This window comes from Melopsittacus undulatus, chromosome 2 (genome assembly GCF_012275295.1).
Source record: "Melopsittacus undulatus isolate bMelUnd1 chromosome 2, bMelUnd1.mat.Z, whole genome shotgun sequence".
In the NCBI taxonomy this organism is placed as follows: Eukaryota; Metazoa; Chordata; class Aves; order Psittaciformes; family Psittaculidae; genus Melopsittacus; species Melopsittacus undulatus.
This window is the reverse complement of record NC_047528.1, coordinates 61,500,434-61,525,802: the sequence shown is the minus strand read 5'-3', so window position 1 is coordinate 61,525,802 and position 25,369 is coordinate 61,500,434. Positions and strand designations below refer to the sequence as shown.

The window sequence follows — 25,369 nt, the reverse complement described above, 5'->3', positions numbered from 1 at the left end:
TTGATCTGGAGCTTGCTCCATGACAGATAAAATAGGGCTTGAGCTCCAGCCAAGTGGTGCCAGTGGTGAGGGTGCAGCCTCCTCAGCCTGTTACAGCTTGTGACTCCCAGCAGCTCTGTACAGGATGGGTAGTCACACCTACAGACAGGTCATGCTGCCTAGATCCCACCTACGTGGGGAACAGCTTGCCCAGGAGTTGCTTCCTGCTGAGAAGTGAATGAAAGACATTTGACCAAACCCATCTCATGAATCAGGCTGCAGCAGAAGTGTGGTGCTGTGTTGGCCAGGCTGCAGGAAGATGGCTATGTGCAAGCCCAGGCCTGTGTGGAGAGTGGCATGGGTGCTGCTGTGGTCTTACTGAGCAAGCTATCCCAACTGGTGATGAGAGGTACAGCCTAAAACCTTCATAAACCAGACCCTCTGCAGTAGGATCTGGGAAAGTGAAGGCATGTGAAGTAGAAGCCTTGACTGGACTTTTTGTCATATCTTTTGTCATCTCCCAGGTAACAAGTGATAGAGGATGAGAGGAAATGGCCTCACATTGTTCCAGGAGAGGTTTAGATTGAATATTGGGAAGAATATCTTCACCAAAGGGGTTGTCAAGCGCTGGAACAGGCTGCCCACTGAAGTGATGGAGTTACCACCCCTGGAGTTACTTAAAAGATGTGTAAATGTGGCATTTAGGGTTATGTTTTGATGGCACTTGGTGGTACTGGGTTAACAGTTGGACTTGAAGACTCTAAAGGTGTTTCCCAACCTAAATGATTCTATGGTTCAGTGGTCTTCTAGTCCGTATTTCTCTGCTTGTTCCCTCTGTTCATCTCCATCCTGTCCTACTCTGCTTTCTCATGCCCCTTCACAGACTAGCAGATTCTTCAGATACCAATGTGCCATGTGTCATGAGCACAAAGTGCATGCAGTTCAGCTGATTGCTAACCAGGCTGACTCAGTTCAACCCAAGAGACAGTTATTTGGGGTGGTTTCCCAAAAGCCTGCTTTGTCTGCAGTTAGGAGTTGCAGGAAGCTGTGTGTCCCACCTCTGCCGCAAGCGCTGCGCTTCAAGCAGGGAGAGCTTGCAGGAGTGTGATTATTAGCTGCAGATCTGCAGCTAATAGGCACTGCCTTCCCTAGTAAGCAGTGCACAACGAGGTTTTAAAATAGAATATAGCCATGAAATAATTGCAACATTAGGAGAGCATTTTGTGGTGAAGGAATGATTAATTTCAGTTCTTTCTTCCTGGTTTTCCTCTCTCTGTTCCCTGATATCCACAGTAAATTACTTTAGTAAGTGTTCTTATGTTAGATAATTGTTCTAAACCCAGCACATCACTGGAAGTCAAGCTTCGTTCTTCCTCCATCGTATATTGCCCATTATAGCATACCTGGCAGTTAGGTTAACAGCCTGTGAAGCACAACAGAAACCAGACTATCCATCTGTACCTACCTCTTCTCTGAAGTACAGACAAGAAGAAAGATGCCTATAGATAAATTCAACACATTTGATTTAGAAGAAGCAAGTGGAACATTAAAGTCTATAAAATACTGTTGGAATTTGCTTCCACCCCACCTGCCCAGCATAAGGTAGTTGCAGACAAGTTTGGTAGTGAACAAATTTGCTCCTGTAAGTTACTCACACCACAGCTCTCCTGGGCTGCTTCTGTCAGCAGCCGTCAGTGAAAGCCCCTTTCCAGCATCCAAATTTGCATGAGGGCCTGGCAGGGGAATGTGCTCCTCCGCTTGCAGGCAGCGTCAGTAAATCACAGTGTGACATGCTCACCGCCCCGCCGCTGAACTTTTAACTTGAAGCTTGAGCAGGGTGCTGAGCAGCTCCAGCTACATGACACGGAGCTGTGAAAGTAAATCTCTTCTTTGAGAGCAAGGGGAAGTCCGGCATACTATTCTGCAGACTTTGCCTACAGCTTCCTTGCAGTATAAGCACAGAATATATACACCCGGGAAAGCAATTAGAGAGAGATGGACCTCCAGCACAGACCTCGCCCTTTCCCCATCCCGGAGGATGAAGAGGTTGCACACAAGGGCGCTCCTGATGCTCACAACTCTACAGGGAATGAAGAGAAACCAGTGTCAAAATTGCAACGTAGGCACAGTGAAATAAAACTCTACAAAGAGTTTTGTGACTTTTATGCAAAATTGTAAGTTAATTCTGTTTGGCTTCTCGGTGTAACTGCAGTGACATTGTTGGTGTACTGTACATACGTAGTTTATTATCTGAGCTCCGGGACAGGCTGTGCAAGTCATTCTGTAATGCAGCCTTTGCCACTGTTCTGCTTGATACATTGCCAGTTGTAATCATCAACAAAATTTGTGCTGTTGCTTTAAACTCCATCATTAATTGCAGCAGAAGTTTTTATCGGCAGTTGAAATGGGGTTGGAATTTGTCACATAGTGTCTCTGACTTCAGGCCCTTTCCCTATTATTTTGGGTAAATGGATAAATTGCTTCACTAATGCAGAAGTATTACGTAACATCACTGGTTTTACATACACGATGTGTTTCAAAGTGAAGTCCTTTTGCATACTGAGGAGGAAAGTTTTATGTTTTCATTAATTCTTGAACTATGTTTCATCTTTTTGCTTGTATTATACTTTGTCTGGCAGCACTTACCATCCCTAGTGCTGGAGGACTGTTGAAGTGATGACGAAAGATCCCGATTTCTGTTCTGATTATTCCCCATTTAGATGGAGAAAGAGGATGGGTGAAGTGACTGAGGTTTTTTACCATGGAAAGTATATATAATCTAAGGAGAATATTGGTGAGCTTTATAGTTAACCATAGCTTATATATGTAATCACTGCAGTTTGTCCATAGGCTTGTTTGTTATGTGTGGGATACATACATTTGATCTCCTTGTGAAATTTGCCCACTTGCTTCATGAAGGGGGCAGTGACTATTTGTATAGCAGTTACTGTTTTTCTCTTCTGCAGATATCTCTAGAGAAAGGAGAGGGGAAGAAAAAGCCACCTAATAATAACTGGTCAGATGTGACCTTGCATAGGTCTCTTCTGTGAGACAGTGTAAGAAATAGATAAAGCACATTCCTTTTTCAGCCACGTGCTAGGTGTTTGCTTGCTCCCTTGGATGCTGTGCAAGGAATGAATTCAATTCCCATTGAACCTGGTGGGAACCAAGGGTTCTTATCCCCTTGGGAGGCAAAGCTTGGCATCGTGCAGAGGACTGAGGGCTCTGCACTTACAGGCACAGCATGATAGCTGCATCAAAATGCGTGCATGCGTGCACATGGGTTTAAAATAATCTCAGTTGTTTAGATAAGCTTCCAGATAGATGTTTGATTGCCAGCTGTTACCAGATTGTAATGAAACTAGACCATTACCTGTATTTGCTCTCTGATGTCAAATAGTATTAGGGGAGAGAATTTATCCTGAAAGCATAGCTTTGAGAGTCTAGATATGAGTAAGAAAACAATTGCAAAGGAAAAATGAGGTGAGCCTTTTTCTGGCCTTAATTACTGAAAAACAGCTGTACTCTCTTTTGCAGATGTGGACACAGTCCTAATGAAGTAGCTAATTCCTCTCTGTTTTACAGTTGCCACATTGTCATTTTTATGGTCACATACTTGTGTAAGCAACTGAGGTTGCTATTTGAGTATTCTTTTGCATCCTTGGCATGGGTTAGCCACCTTGTGTTTGCCTGTGTTTGGGTCACCATGGGGCAGCCAGAGAATTGCCACCCGCTACCTTGGCCCTGGACAAGCACACTGGGAGCTGAGTTCCCTTAGATGAACCCTAGCAAACCAACCAAAAATCCCATCACTGCAAACAACATTTGTAAAATGACTTCAAGCTATGCAGAGCTTATATAGGGAATAATTGTTTACTTGCTCTGGTTCTCAGTAATATCTGCTGGGTTAGATGCCTTACACTCTTTCACATTGCTTATTTAGAGCTTTCAAACCAGTGTTGTTGTAGAATAAGGAATTATTTTGGAATTGACATTTATGTTTTCCTGTGTAATGCCAGTCCTCAATTATTGTGAATATTTGCACTTGTTTTCTGTAATTCTGATGTATTTTTTAATAGTACTTCTTTGAATTGCCTGCCATTTCTCATTCTAAAAAAAAACTGCAAATGCATCTGTAGTATGACATTTCAGTTTGATTTTTTGAGTTCATTACAGTTACTCGAGTGTGTTGTAGGGGTTTTGTTTCTAAAGAGTTTGGGAGCAGGGGGAAACATCAGTTGTATTTATGAGGGGATGCCCCAAATCATTAAGTCCATTGAAAACTTCTGTTGAGTTGAGCAGCCTAATGTTAGGCTGATGCAGTTGGCTTTGGGGAAAAAAAAGAGCCCCACAACCAGTGGTGCTGCCTAATTGGGCTCATTTTCTTTCTGCTTCTCTTTTCTTTACGACAGCAACATGGCCAATGCACTTGCAAACGCCATCTGTGAGCGCTGCCGGGGTGGCTTTGCCCCTGCAGAGAAAATTGTCAACAGCAACGGGGAGCTGTACCACGAGCAGTGCTTCGTCTGTGCCCAGTGCTTCCAGCAGTTTCCTGAAGGGCTCTTCTATGAGGTAAGCAGGCAGAGTGCCCTTCTTGCCCACAGCCTTTGCCTTGTGCCTTCATTCCATAGCAGAAGTAGCTATGGGTAGATCAATAGCTTAGAAGGTCCAGTGGCTAAAACTAGACTCCAGAAGGATATGCTCAGAAGAGGGACAAAAGAATCTCTTTGCTAATTTGGAAGGTTTCAGTGTATATAACATTTTTAAAATGTGTAGCCTAATCTGATCAGAGCTTAGGACAAAAACAACAAAAAAACATTGGACATTTCTTTGTCAGTACAGATTTTTTCCCTAAAATGTGTGAATCTGATACATCACAGAAGCACAGAATGGTTCAGGTTGGAACGGACCTTAGAGCTCAGCTAGTTCCAACCCCCTGCCATGGATAGGGGCATCTTCCACTAGACCAAGTTGCTCCAAGCCCCATCCAACCTGGCCTTGAACACTGCCAGGGATGGTGCAGCCACAGCTTCCCTGGGCACCCTGTGCCAGCACCTCAGCACCCTCAGAGGGAAGAATTTCTTCCCAATGTCTAATCTAAACCTGCCCTCTTTCAATTTAAAGCCATTCCCCCTTGTCCTGTCACTACATGCCCTTGTAAAAAATCCTTCTCTGGATTTCATACCAGAATTACAGAGAAAGCATACTTCTTATGGGAGGACACTCACATAGAGGGAAACCCCAGCATCCTGCAGTCCACAGGAGATTTATCGCTGAGTGAGGCCAGCATGGCACGTGAAAAGGTGCACTTAAAGATGACTTGTAAGTCAGCAAGCTGTGATCAGGGTGTGCGGAGAGCCCAAACCAAATGGGGACTCTGTAGGGTCAACTCTAGGTTTATCAGAGTGGGACATTCAAAATTAGCACTTCTTATACACTTTCAAGGGTTAAAACCCATTCTCACTCATATTTCTCAGCCCCAGGTAGATTGCCTTCAGCTCAGATGCCTATTTTGATATCAGTGTCATTTTCTTTTGCCTTCCCTGTTGTGGGTATTCAGGATGTGGCTCATCTGTCTCAAGGACAGAGTGGTTTCAGTGAAAGCTATAGACTGGTTCATAAAACCTGAAGTGTTTCGTGTAAGGAAGGGTAGATGATGTGAGACAGGGAATTACTGTCTGAGAGGTAAGGTCCCACTCAAGTGGCTTGTAGTCCAATGTACAGTAAGTGGTTACAGGATTTATGTCATGCTGTGATCTGAAAAGAAAGGTGAGCAGTGTGTTAAAAGCACAATGCTATGCCCTCACATGCAGTGTACTATCCTTGTGGCAAAAGCACAACAGTTTGTCTTCCACAGCAGTATTTCTTATTTTACAGAGCTGCATTAAATGGTGAGGAAGAGAGGCTGATGGAGGATTGTGGCTTGGAAACGAGAGTGGCAAAGGAGATTCCTGGGGTTTGATTTCTCTCACTGGTTTAGGACCAAAAGTCTTTTCACTGCTATAGGGATAGTGTTGCACATATTGTGGTAAAGGAGACACTAGTGTTCTGTAAGACATCAAAAAGTGACAAAAGAGCAATTAAATTCAAACAAAACACCCCCTAGATACTTACATGTTGCATTACAATTATATACTGAGCTGCTGCCTGCTTGCAGGCATAGTAAAGAGTCCATCCTGATCTGTAAGGCCTGAGGCAAACGTAAAGTGAGATGAATGTTCTAAAACTAAAGTATTTGTAATTGTGTCAATAAAATGTATTTTCGCTACGTGAGTACTGTATTCATCCTTTTTCTGACTCAAAAAAAACAGTGAGACATTCTAGGGACCTCTTTCAGAAAGCTGAATGGTCCTTTGTTAAAGACAAAAGTTTGAGAAGTCCTGCTATAGGCAGCCTGTATATCCTAAGGGATGGACCAGGACTTCAACTTTCCACCTAGCCCAGAAATATTACAACCTCCCTGTTGCTTATGCCTGGCCATACCTGAGACTCTTTGGCAAGGGCAAGTAATCTGATGGTGTTTAGATATAGTAGGCATTTTGCTTCCTACTGCTACCTTGCTGCATATTCGTGATGGTTTGAGCACTCTCCTATTGCAGTGATGCTCCCTATTAAAGACAGTAAGCCAGAAATGAGTGTTGATAGATTGTCCTGGGAATGAAAATAGCCCCATGTACTAAACATGTTTTGATTAATGTTGCTAGGGCTTTTTTCAGGCTGGGTAGAGATTTTGTTCCTGATAAATGTTACATAGAAAGTGGAAAGTTTCAGTTGGGATTAGACACTTTTTGCCACAGCTGGCAGAGGTAATAATTGATGAGGATTAAAGGAATATGTAAAGACTTGCGTGTGGCTTGAGCTTCACATCACCCTCATGCTTATAGCTCTTCTAGTCTGCCTCTGGGCCTTCTGTGTCCAGCACAAGATCTTGCAGTTTTTCTCTGCATCAGCAAGTCTCTCTGTTGCTGTTGAGGAGAGGTACTTTTCTGGTCTGTTTAAGCGCTCTGACAATCTTCAGGTGGTGGCTTACAGTTCTTAACTCAGCCTTCCTTCCCCATCTCTACTGGCCTGTCCAGGGCATTTCAAAAGAGTGGACAGGTCAGTGCTATCCATACAGTGCCAGTCTTCATGACTTTGGGGCTGTTTCAGCTGGGAAATCCTTGGCAGGGCCTTCTCCTCTGTCTCTAAACCCTTTAGGGTATCCACATGTCTCATGCTACCAGAAAGACTCTCACTTAGCACTGGGAGAGGCTGGTGAGATGATTGCAGTGGAAACCCAACTTGTTTCCTGGTGGTGCTGCTTAGGGAGAATGATGGACAAGGGCACAGCTTTCTTTTCTGTCATTCAGCACCTGGGTACTAGAGATGAGAACATACTGGGTTTGGGGGAGAGGGAGAGACAGCCCTAAGCTGGTAGAGGGTGGGCTTACGTTGGCCAGTCCTCAGGAAACGGCTGATAGTGCTCTGAAGACTTGAGATGATCTGTATCACTGTCAAGAACACGTACTTGAGAAGAGAGGCAGAAAGGATATCTTCCTCAGTCTGGCATAATGTGCTCTTTGAGAAGATGGATGCATTTGGGTTTGTGCCTAGGTAACATGTTTCTGAGTAGGTTCTCTGTGGGTAAATGCAGGCATTGCTGGTTGCCCAGCATGAGTTTGTGTTTATTTTGCGTCTGGTTTGGCTAATCTGGTGTTCTTTGGAAATGATTTCCAGCTCTTATCAGTCAGGAAGTCCCATATTCTTTGCCTGCTTATTGCAAGCCTTGCAGCGTTCCCCCAGTTAGTCATTAAGCTGCTTATCACGTTTGCTGTCATGTGCTGCTGTGATAAGCTTTCACGCTGTGGTTCCATGGGTGGAGGCTGAACTGGTCAGATCAATGTGCGTCTCCTGCACCACTGGGACATGTCTCTGGGCTGCCTGCAGGGATCAGCACAGCTCGCCTGGTCTGGCACCAGAGCTGAGCTGCTGCCAGGCGCAAGCAGAGGCACATGGAGCAGTGCCCATGAGCAGCTTGGGGTTTGCACAGCATAGCAGGAATTTTGCTGGTGTCCTCATGAACCTGTGGTAGGAATGAACCTGTGGTAGGAATGATAATACAGGTTTGTGTCCAGCCAGTGCTGGCCTTGTCATGTAAGGGAGTAAGTGAGAGCTGTGTGCCTCATGTTGCATGGGAACTGTGGGGTTAGGAGCTGCTGGGATATGTGTTCCAGTTTGCATAGTATAGTCAGTTTAGCATGCTTTCTTATGCATTCAACCTAAACAGAAATTAGCACAAGCACATGCCAGCAGAGTTTCTAAACTCCCCATGTTTTGCTGTCACATGTGAAGTGGTAGCAGTTCTGGTCAGCTGCTTAGAAGCTGTTGATTCTGTAAAGCTGTTGTTGCAGTCTTACAACAGATAGGAGTGCACAGCCCTATACTAATACAGAACAGCTGGGTAAATGGAGACTTTCAGTGGCAGTGTGCTCAGAGGGACAGGTTGGCCCCACTGTAATCAGTCGGTGAGCATTTCCTCCAGCCGACGTTACACTCAGATCCAAGATCAGCTCTTTCCTACTAGAGACTGCCTGTGTTTTGCACTGGGGAGCATGGGCACCTGATCCTCAGACAGGAGAGGTTAGGGGAGATGAGTCTTACTCCTGGTCTAGCTATTCATTAACAGACTCTTGCTGGGTGCTTTCAGAACCAACTTGTTCTGCACAGTGCTGAGGTGGGGGAGATGGAAGGGTTTAGAGAGGTGCCTTCCACAACAGAAGAAGTACAGCAAAATCCTCATGGACCACTCACAAGAGCTATAACTGGGGAGTCTATATCACCTATTATTGTTACTGTTATTGTTATTGCTATTGTTAATAATAATAATAATTTTAAAAAATGGAATGGCACATGAAAGGAATATGGAGAGAGGAAATAGCTGATCTCTTTTCCCAAGTAACAAGTGACAGCACAACAGGTTTGTTGTAGCTTAAAGTAATAGCCTCAAGCTGTGCCGGAGAGGTTTAGACTGGATATTAGGAAAAATTTCTTCACTGAAAGGGTAGTGAGGCATTGGAACAGGCTGCCCAGGGAACTGGTGGAATCACTCCAAAAACCATGTAGATGTAATGTTCAAAAACTGTGTAGATGAGACCCTCAGCAACATGGTTTAGGGGTGGACTTGGCATTGCTGGGGTAGAGATTGCACTTAGTAATCTTAAAGGTCTTTTTCAGTCTAGCTGCTTCTGTGATTCTGTAACTTTTGTCTCCTAGATGAGAGGGAGTGCCTTTCAGTTTGGGTCTTTTTCTAAGATGTTTGTAATAACCTGTAGGAAGATTAAAGGAAGTTGCAGCTGCAGTGCTTGTCAGATTTGTTTCTATTCCAGCTGTACCTTGAGTGTTTTCTTCAAATGGGCTTTACCAAAAAGCTACCTTAGAGAAAGCATTTTTATTCATGTCTTTCCACTGAGTTAGCTAAAAACGTGGAGATCAGCTGGAGGCTATGTCACAGTGAAATGTCCAGTGCAGAGCCATTTAACTCAGGGACCTCCAGCATACCACAGTCAAATGACCTTGCTGTTAAAGTATGTGCTGTGGGTCATCCACAAAAGGCAGCACAGATGAACTGAGAAGGTTGAAAATATAAACAAGGCTGAACGGAAGCCAACCTACCTGACACAAACCAGAGGGAAAGAAAACCTGTCTGGTCTACCCAGATCAACATGTGGTGGCTCTGAAATCCAAGCAAACGTAAGCATCTCCCTTTGGACCACCTATTTACACAGAACAGGAAGCTTTTGGATTTTGTTTATGTTTAAAAAGGATTTTACCTGGCAGGAAGCAAGCACAATTCAACAAACCATTAATTCCTGTTACTATTTGAGAAAATATGAACCCTCTGTCTCTCAAATTTTAATTTTTTTTAAAGCTCCAATTTAAAAAGTCATCTTTTTTAGACTATTACACTGGAAAAAAAAACAACACTTGATAAATTGCTGGAAGAGACTTCTGAAAGAGTATGTATCAGACACGTGTCTTTCTGTTCTTAGTATGTGCAATTCAGGTCAGGCAAAGGAATTAAGTTTCTGATCTCAAGAGTATTCATTATGTACTCATCCTGCCACTTGCATGAGTAATTACTATGCTTATATTGTATTTGAGCCTTGGAATTTCATAATATTAACAGGTAATCTTGAAGCACATTGCTGTATTTTCCCTCCATACACCAGAACTTTATATGTGGCTGCTATTTTATGCTATTCGCTCTGTTTTGTCTTAGGCCCAGTAAAAAGACAGGAGTGGGATTTCCTGCTGTCCCTCTTCTTCCACAGTTTTAAACTAAGACATTAAGATCCAAACATTTTATAGCATACCTAATACTGCCTATCTGGTTTTGACATGCCACTTGGCATTTGTGTCTAGAAATGATGTGCCTTGAAGGTATCTAAACATTACCCTTACTTTCAGGGCATACTTGCATGCATGTTTTTACATATTCTTTGGCTAAATTACTAATGCAGTGCTGTAGGACTTTTTTTCTCCATCTGGGTTTTTTTTTCTATGCAAGCTTGAACTGCAACTGAACTTCTCTAAGCTGTGATAAAGTTCAGATCCAACTCCCTTAAGATCAGTTCCTGATACCATCTCACAGATTCAGTGAACTTTGTTCCTTAAAATTTGGACTCAATTTTAAGGGTCTTTTCCAACCTAAATGATTCTGTGATTCTATGAAATAAGCATCACAAAGGAAAAACCTTATTTCCCTTCATGTTTTGGCTCCACAGATCACAAGGATTTCTGTCCCTGGGTGTTCTTCCTCTCCTCCTACTTACTTCCTCCAGTATGCTGGGTCATTCTTGCAGGAAATGTAGAGTGGGGAAGAAATCAAATGGGTTCAGGGAAAATGATTCCCCTCCAGGAGAGGTTTTTATTAGCTTACTTCCTGCCCAGACTTTGCCCAGTTGCATCAGAGTCCCAGCAGTCTGTGAAAATTCAGATGTCTCTTGTGATGTAAATGGGTGATGGAGAATGCCTTGTACTATGAGCAGCATTAGAGGAATGGTGTGCTATTAACACTACATGCACTGTAGTAGCTGAATGAAGGTGGATCTATTTAATGCCTAACATACAGTCTTTTTTTTTGTGTCTGTTTTACTACCCAGTTGCATCTGCAAACAAACTGGTGTGTTACATATAGCATTTGTGTTACAGGCAGGCTCTTCATTCCTCTAACACTCAGATTTTTTTTCCATTTGCAGTTTGAAGGGAGGAAGTACTGTGAACATGATTTTCAAATGCTTTTTGCCCCTTGCTGCCATCAGTGTGGTGAGTCTTACATCAAGGTGAAACACTGTGCACTGATCACAAATAGGAGCGTCACTGGGGGAGGAGGTGCAACCCTTGTGTGTGTTCTCTGGAGATGGCCCTATGCAGCTGAGCATCTGAACTTCCAGAATGAACTAGACTTCAGAAAGTTTGGGAAGCTGCTTCTTGTAAAGGTCATCAAACAATATGATGTAAAAAAAAAACAAACCCAAAAAAGTTTGCTTATTTGATTCCAATGAAGAGACTATTCATGAACTTCTGATTATATATGTCTATACATCTGGATGTGATCATATTTGGCCCTTCTCATGCAGTTGAAACCCTGCAACAAGTCTTACTCATCTGCTTTGACTATTATAACCCAGTGATGCTGTCCAGCTCCCCATGGAAGCTGGGACAGCCTTCAACATCTACTGTTACAATCAAATGATGATCAGCTGGTCCCCTGTTGTATTTACCTTTAAGGCTTCAGCATTTAATGTCCACCCTACATATCACTGAGAGCTGCTTTTTATTTGCCACTGTTGATGTAAATGCTTATGTGTTTGCTGCACTGTAATTGTTTGCACAGTGTTTTCTCTCCCTGTGCATGACACATCATTCTTGGGCAGGGCTGGGACGTCATTCCTTGACTATGTTTCCACTGGTCTGGAAGCTCTTGTGTTTCTGTGGCACCTTGACAAGGCACTACAGCTTTCAGTTACCTCAGTGAGGACTTTGGCTGAGTGGAGGGAGGGCTTGAACATCAAAGGAGAGGGAAGTAGACGTTATGGACCTTTGAATTTAAAGCTGCAGATGTGAGCAAGCAAGAGAAGAGGAAGAAATGTGTCAGTGATGATTTCTGAGGAGCTACACAACCTATCTCCAGAGTTTCTCTGGCCCAGCTGGCACAGCTCCCACTTCTTCTGCCCTAGCTCCTTGTAGCACCGGCTTCCTTAAAACATCACCAAGACCCTGTGCAGAGCTGGGCTTTGCCACTGCTTGGATTTCATAAGCACAGCCAAAATTGGCTGGGCTGTTGTCAGCAGTGAGGCCTCAAACATTCCTGACATTTATGGAGTCTGTGGGGGTTTGTTCTTGGAAAGCTATGACTTCATAGGAACGCCACAGAGCCGCATGCTTGATATTATCTGTCTGCTGTGTCTGCATCAGTTACCTGCCTGATGGTACAGCTCCCTTTGGCAGCTGTTGGAGCTGTATTCTCCAAAGCCAGGACTCAGCCTCCCACAGAACTGGGAAGCTGATCTATCAATGCATTGTAGGCAGAGCCTTTGTACTGCTCAGGGGCCTTGGCTACAATGTCTGCATAGAGAATGACTGAATTGTGTATGGTAGACATAGCTCCACTGCCTGTATGGTACAGTCACACTGCATGCAAAACAGTGGTTTTCATGCTAGTTTTTTAATGCCTTGCAGGACAGGATTCCTTGTGGTAGGTCAGAAGGTGAATGTGTTGGAATGACTGTTCTGCAGCTTCACTGCAGCTTTACGTTTTGACTCCATGTGAGGTGTTTTGCAGGTTGTCCACAGCCACTCAAGCTCAGTTCTATTGTGCTTTGAGCATAGTACCCCTTCAGGGCTTGGTCCTAGTAAAGTAGAAACCAGTACTATGTACATGACAAGTTAAAGGTGTCATCCTCCTGAAGAAAAGAAGGAGGAAGATGATTAGGACACAAGACATACTATATAAAGAACCCCATATATTTCTGAACAGTTTGAGAAGTAAAAACAGGAAAGGGACTGATAAAGGATGATTGCAGAGAGGAGGTAGAGTGTGCATCTAGAAGGGCTTGTCTGTAAAGAACAGAAGGTCCTCCATCAGCATGACGTTTTCTTCTGACCTGTAGCAAGAAAACCCACACAAACCTAAATTCCAGAGTTGAACTGTGATACTGAAAGCAATGTATCCCACCAGATTCGGGGGGGGAGGAAGAGTATAATGCTGTCATTCTAGCAGTTCTGTTGTGGGTTGACTTTAACTTTGTCTGGTATGTTATTTTGCATCCTGGTGTTGTGTTTCTTACAGGTGAGTTCATTATTGGTCGTGTTATTAAAGCTATGAACAATAGCTGGCATCCAGAGTGCTTCTGCTGTGATATCTGCCAACAAGTATTGGCTGATATTGGATTTGTCAAGAATGCTGGCAGGTAGATCTTCACCCTTCCTTCTGTTAATTGATCGTGAACAAAATTGACTAAGAGGGGGGACTGAGAGGTGTTTGTTCTTGAAGCTTTCCAGATGAGATGGAAAAACTGAAGCATCTTTGGTGGGGAAAAGTCTAAGAGTGCACCACAAAACTAAGAATGCCTATTTTAGAATACACACTTTAAAAATTAACACCAGATTTCTTGGCAAACACGGTGACGTTTTGGGGCCACTGTTATGCCTCTAAGAGAGAAAACATTCAGTTACAGAAGCACTGTCTTTATTTTTTTCATAGAAATGTTTACTTTCTTTTTCCAACTTTGGTTTCCAGTTTTGGTCTTGTTTAGCACCTACTTATTAATAATTGCTTTAAGTTCATTGGGAACCTTCACAGACCAGGATATATTTTTACCATCTGTGATCAGAAGAATGTTTGACATGTGGATTTTACAGCCATTGGCTTCATATGTATAATAAGAGAATTTATAGCAAACTGTTTCAACACAGCTTAAACTCAAACGAGGCTCCCATGGTCATAGAAGATAAAAAGATCACCCTGCCTCTTCTGAACTTCATTAGTCTAGCTAGCAAATCATTTTAAAGACTATTTTCCCTCCAAAAAGGACTGATTGAAAGGAGGTTCTGACAGAATTTTGGCTTATAGTTTTCACTGTAGTAGCTGGTACCAGTACTTACCTCTCTTTTTTTATGCTGTTTCAGACATCTCTGCCGTCCTTGCCATAACAGGGAAAAAGCCAGAGGCCTGGGAAAGTACATTTGCCAGAAGTGTCACGCCATTATTGACGAACAGCCTCTCATATTCAAAAATGATCCTTATCATCCTGATCATTTCAACTGTGCAAACTGCGGGTAACTCGAGTTCTGCAAAGGGAAACGGGAAAATACTGGCTTTACTTGCGTCATCAGTTTACATCTTAAAGTGAAAACCTCTCCTGTGCAGTTGGCAAGAGGGGTGGGGTTTGGGTGCTGTGTAGCTAGATGTATGTTATTGCTTTTGCGATCGTGGAGTTGGACCTTGAGTTCAAACAATCTGTCAGGGAGTAGAGAAAGACTGGACTCTGCAGAACAGGGTGGTACCTTACAAAATATAAAGTATGGACACAGATAATGGTTTCTGCAGTAGCAAAATTACAGGTTGTTATTCTGCTGTGAGAAGAAAAGTGGTCCTCTTTGGCTGCTTGAGTTACTATCTTGCCTATATTATTTCATGTCACCTGAATGGCACACAAACTTTGTTCTGTCCTTTTAAAGCCTATATTTTTCTTAGACACTTTCTCCCATCTCATTTTAACAGCTTCTGCAACTATAGTCCATGAAGCTGCGTGTTTCTACACTGCACTGATGCATAGACCATGGAGCACTGTAGGATATAGCATAGATTATTAGTTGTTTATTTTTGGTTTCAAAGGGAGTTGCTATTTCATTGTCATAGCAAAGACTGATTTGAATAACGACATGTACAGTTGTGTCAGTGCCAACTAGTGCTGAGAGCATTAGTGAGTACGGGCACATTCTAACCATGCAAATTCATAAAAAGTAGAGTATATGAGATATAAAATAAACCAGTGATAAGATTGCCAGAATATAAACCAAACATGTCTACAGCTTGCACACACATTTATGGCACATAACCAGAATGCAGAATGCCAGTAGCTTAGTTGTGGTTTCCAGAGACTTAGTGCCTTAGTGCCTCTCACTTTGCAGCCTATTCTGTTCATTGTGATCAGTCTTGAACTGTGTTGAACTGTTATATTTGATGCTGCTGCATTACTGTAGGACAAATACAGTTTCTAAAACAAATTTTAAAAGTTTTTTTTCTTTTCAGAAACTCTCAGAAGTTGACATTTGTTCAGTGCTGTTACTCATGTTCTCAATTCATGAACTTTTGAACAGGAAGGAACTTACTGCTGATGCTCGTGAGTTGAAGGGAGAATTATACTGCTTACCCTGCCATGACAAAATGGGCGTCCCCATCTGTGGGGCATGTAGGAGACCAATTGAGGGCCGTGTGGTGAATGCCATGGGCAAACAATGGCATGTGGAGGTAAATACCAGATGATATATATTATCTTTTACAAACATAAAAGTTAACATACTTAGCTGTGATTTTGCTGATGAACTTCAATGAAAGGATTAGCAAAGTATGCAGCAATGATTAGTAAATGCTTTCTCCTAATCCTGTTTTCAGCCTTCTTGTGGCCAGTCTTCTGTGGTGAAATAGGAGTTATTTCCTATGTTATGGACAGCTTTGTCTGTGAAACTAAAATCATTTATCAAAGGGAGCACTGTGAGGTCTTTACAAAAGAAATTTTCAGAATGTAAAGTAGTATGAGTGTAAATGCAGTAAAATTCTGTGTCAACCATAATATTACTGATCATCATAATACCCTCATGTCTTCCATAGTCACCTGCCCTGTAAATATCTCTAAAGCACTTTATGTGAGTGTTCATATTTCAGGCATGTGTACAAGATGTAGTTCTACATCTTCAATTGAAATCAAAAAGATAAACAGTTTATTCCTTTTGTTGTTTTCAGGAGAGTGTAATAATGTGCACATTATCTACAGTTTAATATCTCTTCATCCTGTTCATTGGTAACATGGGAATCCCTTTGTTTGATTTATTTCTTCTTATAACATTTGGATTGAAATCTTGAAGACATTAAAAGGAACATTATTTTAGTGGTCTAAATGTAGAAATGAGAAAGTTTTAATTCTCCTTTTCAAAATGGGACAGCTAGCTCAGTAGACTTTAGTAATGTTCAGCATTGGGTTTGGTTGGTTTGCTTTCCAGAAAAAAAAATCATTACTTCCAAATAATAATAAAAAAATTATGTGTAATTTTCTTTGTAGCATTTTGTTTGTGCAAAATGTGAAAAGCCGTTCCTGGGTCATCGTCATTATGAGAGAAAAGGCTTGGCGTATTGTGAAACCCACTACAACCAGGTAAGGTTGAGTATTTTTTAAACTGGTGTTAGTCAGTAAAGTCATGAATTGGTTTTATCAGGTAGAGATGGAAACCCATGGACATTCTTCTGTCCTCTTACAGGCACCTGTGGGTGTAATGCCAATTAGCAGATGTTACGTTACAGTTAATTTATACGGGTTTCTCTGTATATTGATATTGCGAAAGAAAGTTGCAGGTATTTCACAATGGCTAGCCAGGACAATCAATATTGAGTTGTTCTTCAAGCTTATTGGTAGTTAAGTAGAGCAGTTACAAGCTTTATATGTCTGGGAGATCATAGCAGGTAATGGTCCTTCCCAAGAAAATTAGGTATATGTGCCGCTCGGTAGCTGTGGTTTAAGATAAGGCCCTAGTGACTAGTGTGGCTTTCCCTACAGCTGCTGCACTAAGGGGACTGACTGTTTTAACCCAGGTCATTCATTAGATTGCCGAAGATTGCAAAGACTAAATTTGTTAGCTGACACCACCTAGTGACCACTTGCATTTATGTAGGAGTTCTATAGCATAAAATTATATAATCACAGAATGTTTTGGGTTAGAAGGGACCTTAAAGACCAGCTAGTTTCAACCTCCTGTCATAGGCAGGGACACCTTCCACTAGGCCAGGTTGCTCCAAGCCCCGTCCAACCTGGCCTTGAACACTGCCAGGGATGGGGCAGCCATAGCTTCTCTGGGCAACCTGTGCCAGTGCCTTACCCTCCTCACAGTGAAGAACTTAATCATCTCTCTCCAAACTCCCTTGATTGTGTAGTCCTGCATCATGATGCATAGACCTTTTTCATTTGGAAGCTGTCAGCATTGTGTCATGTCCACCTCTTCATTTATATAAATACAAGAGTAAGGGTTATATTTGGGAGTTGTAAGGCACCTGCTAATTACAGATGGATTCTTAATTTACCAGTGATGAAGGGCAGATGATTGAAAAGTTGCTGGCATACTTGTAGACAATAAATGCTGTGACATTAGTAGTAATAGTGTTGCAGCCATGATGGGGCAGTTGCACATCCCAGGCAAGTGCTGTATGTAGAGTGGATGTCTTTTACTAGGTTAACTTCTACTGTTACAAGAAAATACGTGACACTTTGGGCACTTCTTAACTGTTGGGGACAAATGTTAAGCCCTGAAATAGAATGAATAGTTTTTGGCCTAAATTTTCCTCTTTTTTAATAAAAATAACATTTTCTTACAGTTTTGGCCAGAAACAGTAATGTGTTGTACTAGTTATGCATTTAAGTCCAAATGTTAAACTGGCTGGTTATTAACTATGTGTGACACCAACTGCTGTATTTCAAATGATCGAGATTAGAGTAATGTTAAAACAAAACAAAATTGATTGGAATTAAACAAATACTTTCATCTTTAATATTGTCAGGACTTTTTGTGATGAGATGATGCAAAATGTACTTGGAAAACGAGACCAGACTTGCCAGCATTCTTTTTATTTTACTGAAATACTGTGTTCATCTGCTGAAGTATTTTGTTAGTTTCAGAAATTCCTCTTGATAAAATCATTTGTCACTTATCTTTCCTCTTCAGCTCTTTGGTGATGTTTGTTTCCACTGCAACCGTGTGATTGAAGGAGATGGTAAGCACTTTTCTGTTTCCTTAATGTTTCTTTCTGATAGAAGTTCTCATTAAAAGTGGAAGTACACGGAAAACAGCCCCCTGTTGCATTCTTGATTGTTCTTATTAAAATAATACCACCCATTCACTTGATCAGAGATGAGGCTAGAGCTGATTAGCCAGAGATCAAGTGGTAAGAAGACTTTACAGCAAGCATTTAATGACAGTAGAAGACCATTCAGTGTCTGAAGAGAACCTTGGTCAACTGGAAAACCTTTAATGACATGCAAAGGCCAAGAATACTGGGAGACGCACAAAAGTAGCTTCCTGCCTCACCAGCTTCCAAAATAGGACACATATAATGATGAGAATGACCACACAGGCATCTCCTTAAGCAAGTTTAGGAATCATGAACCAAATATGAAAAAGTATGTAGATATTGAAAGACTTGGGTGGGTACTCTAAGGGATTTTTTAAAAGTGCCTAGTTCACATTACATCAGTTTGGTATCACAGGCACATATGTTTTGAAATCTATCCTGATGATAATGTCACAAACCCAGTAAAAATCGTTCTTGGAAAGATATGTCCTGTAGAAGTGGCAGAACTGGAAGCAAGTGATTTAAGTTTTTTAGGGGGGTTTATTGTTTGTTTGTTGTTTGTTTTTTGAAGGGAGGTGTGGTTTTGTGGGGTTTTTGGGACAACCAGGTATGATAAAATGCCAAAAGCAAATTATTCTACCGGAAATAATGCAACATTATGTGCCTGTTTACCCCTGCCTGAAGTAAATACTATAATGTTAGCCTAAGCCAAAGCCATTAGCAAAGTAGGAGGAAACCTCCAGCATGTAAAAAGAGGCATAAACTAGTTTATAGTCATGTAACTATAGGGTGAGACCTACATTCCAGAGGTGTGCTTTCCCCACATTTTCTGAACTGGACCTGCAGAACAATCCAAAACACTTTAGAGGAAACGGTGTCCTCTTCTTCAATAAAATCCTGCAAAAATGAGTGAAACTGGAACTTGAGGTGAATGACTAAATCCAGTTTGTCCCATAACTACATCTCTGCATAATTCTAACCTTTTACCCTATTATCTGACACCCATGTTGTATGTTTTGGTCTCTGTGGAAATGAACAGAATATAGTGTAATGCAGTAGTTTCTTGAATTTCAGTGTATGTCTTCAATTATATTTCTTCTTTCATTTATGCACACAAATTTGGCACTGCTGTCACAGACTATGAATATCCAGCATTATTCTCTCTCTGACTGGTGAAACAGACATCTGTGGCAGCAGTTTTTGAGTTTCTACGACTGTTGCTTGGGAGCAAAGACTTTCATCTGACTAGTACTATTTTGGCAAGCAGTGGAATAACTGCATCTGTGGACGTGTTTGCCCCATAGTGCAGGGAAAAAGCTTTGCATGATAATATTCTGGTTCTGTTTGTTGTTGACAAAATACTGTATTTTATGAGAAGACCATTGTCCTGCATCCTCTAACGTGGATTAAGAAGCAAAACACATTTTGGCAGGGAAAACTGAGAAGGTATATTGAGAAACAGGGAGAACAGAAAATGGATTGAGATACAGAACAAAGAGAAAATACTTACTTTCTCTCCAAAGCAAAGAATAAAAATATGTCCAAGTTTGTCTCTATCCAGTAACTTACTCCGTGAGTCCATAGATATTTTCACCTTGGTAGTGCTGATTCACCAACACTGTCCTTGGGCTGTGCAAGTGCTACTGTTGATGGCACTGCAGTCTGAACTGGACCTGAGAGATGAAACCAAATGAAAACAGGAACTCAGTTTTGCTGGATTGATCTTCAGCTGAAAAAGTTCCCTGATGAAGTTGAAAACACAGCCTCATAGAACAGTTGTCTGAATCAGTATGCTATCAGATGAGGTGGGGGAAAGAAACAGGAGGCAAAAGGAGGTTGAACTGGTCTTGTCTCTGTTTTATCAGTGCTCACAGTCCTGCTACACTACACTCCCATGTGCCTTTCTTGTCTTGCCACGTTATTCTTGTAATCCACAATACTTGATACAAGAATCAGATGACTGTTCTTCATGACTTATGAACATGTGAGCTTAAAATTCCTGAAACAACTTTTTTTTTTGTTTTTTTTTTTGTAATGTTAATGACTTCTTTTTTCTCCCATCACCTAGTTGTGTCTGCTCTGAATAAGGCATGGTGTGTGAACTGTTTCGCTTGTTCAACTTGCAACACTAAGTTAACACTCAAGTAAGTTTATCAATAAGAGTGATGCCTTCGAGTGATGCCTTCAAAACACATCAGTGTTTATCTTCAGAGTGTAGATGTTCCTATAGTGTAACTGTTACAGTATGAAAAAAAATATAAAGCAGCATTGAGAAAACATGCACATCTTTCTTCTTCTTGTTCCACTTACTAATTTACATCTCGTTCAGCTCTCTGTTCAGGTCTCCTTCACCTAATGTTCTTAACTCTTCTCCTTTTCTGTCCTTTATTTTTTTCTGTGTTTAACTCTAAAGGGATAAATTTGTTGAAATTGATCTAAAACCTGTCTGCAAACACTGTTATGAGAAAATGCCAGATGAATTTAAGCGACGACTTGCCAAACGGGAACGTGAAGCAAAGGATAAAGAGAAGCAGAAAAAGAAAAAGCCAATCTGTTTGTAAACTTTTTTTCCTTCTCACCACCATCTCTGCTCCTTTCTTCTTTGGTCAGTGCTAAGGATGCTTTTATTTTGAGTTCCTGCATGAATTTATGGCATTCAAAACCAAAATATTTTTCACACGACTGCAACTTGAAATCTTAACTTGTTATTCCATTATCTTATGTTCAGTCTGTTTAGCTCTTCAGTTAGTTTTTGAAGGCTTTTTAAATGCCACAGTTAATAAATATGAGCATTTGGGTAAAAACAGGGTAACTTATTCAACAGGGTATGTGTAATTACTGTTTACAGGGTATAACATTGTAAAAGTAACTTCATAGATATGTATAAACTGCAGTTGTAATTTTTTGCCTGTGTACATTTAATAGTGTACTTTTAAAATGTATTTTTCACTATCCCTGATGATAAGACTTTGCCCATATTTTGCTTTGTCATTTTAGGAATAAATTTGTTGAGTTTGATATGAAACCTGTCTGCAAAAAGTGTTATGAGAAGTTTCCTCTAGAGCTGAAGAAAAGACTGAAGAAACTATCTGAAACCTTGGGAAGGAAGTGAAGACTTCATCTGCTCTCCAACTCCTTTGTGAAAATCCTATATATATATTAGTTGGGGGGAATGGAGCTGTTTTGAGGCTGCAGTCAGGCAACAAATTATGATGTATGCCTTCTATCTAATGAAATTGTCTTAAGAGTCTCTGTTCTCTACATGAGAACATGTGTGCTTATTTGTTGATAAACACTGTACTTCTGAACTAAATTAAATACCCTCTCACTGGAAGGGTTTCTGACCGTGATAATGCAGTTGAACTGATGCAGGTGGCCCATTCTGCACAGTCATCTCTGGAATTTTACAGAGAGAATTTGCTTGTGAACACCTGTGAAAAGAAATTGTGCAAATGTGTCCAACTTTTGGGGCATGTGTTGTCATTTATATTAACGAAAATATTAACCTTCATATTGAGCATGCACACAAAATGAGCCCAAGTCAAGTGACTTGGGCAAGAATCTAATATACTTCTCCTTGTTGGAAAAAATATGCTTGGATTTCAGGCCAAGTTGTCCCATTAAGAGGCCTTGTTTCTGATGGTTTGATCAGATTTCTAAGTACTCTAAAGTCACTCTACAAATGACCTACTTCTTCTAGATTATGCTTAAATGATGAATCTTTGTACATCAGGCTTAGCATGAAATACCTATATAACATATGTATTCCTATTGCAAGAAATGAGCATACTCAGAACTACTTGAATTTTGCTATATTCCACTCAAAATAACATATTAACTTTTATATATGCTTTTGCATTCTATTTACTTTTTTGTGCCTTATTCTGCTGGACCATACATAACAGTGTTCTATGAAATATATATATAGTTTTATTTTTTATTTCATATTTTTATGCAGAAATATATACAAGGTATTTTCAAAAGATAACATACTTTGCCTTAATTATGCAGGATGTGAGGTATTTTATTTCAAATGTGAACATCTGAACTTAAAAAATTTAGCTTCTAGACTTCATTGATTTTCAGAACAGTACTGAAAGTGCATATTTCAGTGAACTGGCAATATTCCTTTTACACCTAAGAGTGTAAATATACAAGGTTTGATCCTGCTAGGATCTACTTCTATAGCGATCCTCAAGAACTGAGCTCACAAATCATCAGAATTCTGTATAACACACATTGAATTGTTTTCTACTATTGACTTCTGTCCATGCAAATCTGTTTCATTTTTCCCTTTCTTATAGAAAATAGTTACTTAGGACTTCTTGATGGTACTACATTATGAAGTACACATTTTTATTTTGTTTTTTACATATTAGTGACTTAAACAGATTTTATGTAATTACATCATAGAAAGTAAAATTTTCTTTCTTGTTTATGAAAAATTAGTTGCTTTAAAACACCTGCTTTCCAGTGTCCTCAATAAAGGCTATGTTATTAAACCTTGTATCACCTCTGTTAAATGAGTGCTTGAGAAGGGTGGGAAAGTAACTAAGCTCTCTTGGTTCCCTATGCTTTTACCTGTGAATGTATGTAAATACTTCCTTATTATCCTGAGTTAAAGGAGACATGTGCCTTTCCTAAATACCTCACAGGAGTTAGTTCTTAGATTCACGAGAGAAACCGCAATTTGTTTTATGAAGAATAGCTTGATCCTTTTGGATGTTTTCTGCATTGGCACAGTCACTAGGTTTTCCCCAAGAAAGTGTCTCATTTCAGTTTAAAACATACACCTTACTAACAACTTCTGTCCTACTTTGACTATAATGAAACTGTCACCCCAAACTTCCAGTTTCGTGCTAGATATGGTATTTTTTGACTACTTTATCCTATGTAGTTATCAAATGTGGTAGTTCAGCAACTGAACATAGTCCTGACTCTGTTCAACACTGGAAAAGTTTAAAATGTGCCATATAAATGTACATAACTAGCATGGTAGTCCCACTGGGATTTTGTACTGTGCCATGGATTGAGTAGACTGTACTCAGCAATTCTTTCTTGTTCTAGGTTTTTCATGTTACACTGACTGTACATCTTTTCCTTCAGCCTATGTATAAACAGTCTTACTGTTTGAAGAGTTGGGTATGGTCCTTAAGCCTGAGGCTAAATGGCAAGACCTGGCTCACATCCACACTGCTTGGAGTTACATCCATCTACAACACAGAGGCCTTGTTTGCACTGTGCAGCCACATGTCTGCTTTCAGCTCAGTGGTAGCCCTGTGGTCCTAACACAGGTTTTATTTGTTTCCAAGTTCCTGATGGTGAAGGCTCTGCTACTGTTGACCAATGCAGCAGCTATTTCATCAACATGAGCATATGTATCTTGGACCCCACAACTGAGAACATCTGAGGGTACTTGAGCGTTCAAAGCCTGATGAATCATGGGAAAAGGCTGGTTGAAAGCACTGCTACAGATCAACTAGCCCAACCATCTCCTCAAAGCATACCTACCTCAAGTTGGATCAGTACTGAAGGTCTTGCTCAGCCAAGCTGTATCTCCACATGAGATTTCAGAGACCTTTGTGGGAAATACATTCCTGTGTTTAATCACCCTCATGGTGATTTTTATTATTATTATTGGAATCCTAGCTCGAGTGGAGGGTTCACTAAATCCATACTGCTCTCCTGGGAGCTGTCTTTGGAGTGAACTATCATTGAAATAATACCCCTGGACATTGTCATGAAAAGGATTAATTAAAAGCAATTGCAAAACAGTCAGGGAGCAAGCTAGCAATTAGAACATGGATGATTGCATGGCTGGTGTTGAAGCTCACTTCCTGGCCTGCTAGTATTCTAAATATTATGCATAGCTGCACATACTTTCCTGGAAGAGGCAGAGTTTAATTATTATTTTTCTACCCATGACCCCTATTAGGCCTTTCAAAAAAGGCTGTGAGCCTGGGATTTGGGAATGGATGTCTCAAAAGTCTGTCTCCTTTCTGCCTGGGATCAGTCACACAAGAGGAAAAGAAATGCCTTTAGAAGCTCCTGCTTAGACTAACAGTAGGGAGTGCTTCATAAAGCCCAGTGGGTGTAGGGGGAAGAAATAGCCTAAAGCCTTTCTGCTGCTGCTCTTGCAAGTGCTGGGCTCAGTTCCATAATGCAGATAGCCAGCTGAGCTGCACACAGTTGGGTTGCAGGGACAACACCAGAGTCAACTGCTGCACTGCCTGGTGAGCTGGCCTGTTGAGCTGTCCTCACCAGGGACAACACAGGGTGTGCCCTCTCTACAGGGATGGGTGGGAAACAGCAGCCAGTGTCAAGGCACATTGGATCTTGTGTGCGAGAAGGCAATTTTCTGTGCCTCCCCATCAGCTGAACAGCAGTAATTTCCTCCAGTGAGCCAGCTGAGACAATTCCACCATTCTCTGCATCAGTACCAAGACTTTTAGTACTCAGCCTGGCATACCCTCATAAACTGTTTGGTAACCCCAGCTGTGGACACACTGCAGAGAAGTACAGAGAAAAAAAAATATCTCTTCTTTCTTGGGGAATTAAATCCAATGTCTAAATAAATCAGCATTAATAGAATAATAAAAAAGGGTTATTCTTTCACTCAGGTTGTTACATGGGTGCTGCTGGTCTCCTTAAAGGACCAAGCAGCTGTGTTTTCTTGGTTTTTTTTCCTGCAAAAATAGTAAAAACAGTGGGGATGTATTTTGTAGGTGTAACAGGACTCACAAGGCTATCAGTGGGTTGCTTGATATTAAGAATTGGACAGCGTTTAATGATGCTTTTAGAGAGGCACAGCCCAGTGGCCTCATTTTGACTGAAGTGTCTGAACTGACATAAGAGTAGTTCCAAGGAGCAGAGCATGAGACTGCCTGCTTGGGACTGCACTGTGAGCCACCATCCCAGAACCAGCAAACTTAGAATTTGCACATTTCGTTTGCCTTGAGAGTTACCAGTCTTCTTATCTTTTGACCCATGTTCCCACCTGCATTCCAGGATGGTAACAAAGAGCATAATCATGCTTTCACAGTGCCTGTAAAGTTTCTCACCACAGCTACTTAAGTATTTGGAAACTCATTTTCTAGAGCACTGGATATCTTTGTGTTTACAGTTGCTGACAACCACAAGGCAGAGTCTTAAGTCAGGAAACACTAAGGCTCGGTACCACACACGTGAAGGTCCCCTGGTACAGCAGAAGACCCGTGCACTAACGGAAGCTGGCCTACAACAACGGAGCAATGACCAGTTGCCCCTTACATTGAGGGGGGGGTACAACAA

The 25,369-nt window shown here is 41.2% G+C and overlaps 1 protein-coding gene across 7 annotated transcripts in view; it reads left to right on the top strand.

Annotated features, from left to right (window-relative positions):
• Positions 1-22,588, top strand: part of LIMS1 (LIM zinc finger domain containing 1) — an 82,251-nt gene extending 59,663 nt beyond the window's left edge. For 5 of the 7 annotated variants that reach the window (XM_031051061.2, XM_034074498.1, XM_031051062.2 and 2 more), the window contains exons 2-10: positions 4,392-4,551; positions 11,217-11,283; positions 13,310-13,430; positions 14,149-14,298; positions 15,343-15,493; positions 16,302-16,394; positions 17,953-18,001; positions 20,148-20,223; positions 21,077-22,588. In XM_031051061.2, coding sequence (XP_030906921.1) covers positions 4,396-4,551; positions 11,217-11,283; positions 13,310-13,430; positions 14,149-14,298; positions 15,343-15,493; positions 16,302-16,394; positions 17,953-18,001; positions 20,148-20,223; positions 21,077-21,191 — 978 coding nt within the window. In that variant the 5' untranslated portion in view covers positions 4,392-4,395 and the 3' untranslated portion in view covers positions 21,192-22,588. Of the gene's footprint in view, positions 1-4,391; positions 4,552-5,856; positions 6,169-11,216; positions 11,284-13,309; positions 13,431-14,148; positions 14,299-15,342; positions 15,494-16,301; positions 16,395-17,952; positions 18,002-20,147; positions 20,224-20,492; positions 20,656-21,076 lie in introns of those variants that run through there. The other 2 variants (XM_031051066.2, XM_031051065.2) reach the window with 2 other exon arrangements.
• Positions 22,589-25,369: the final 2,781 nt, after the last annotated feature.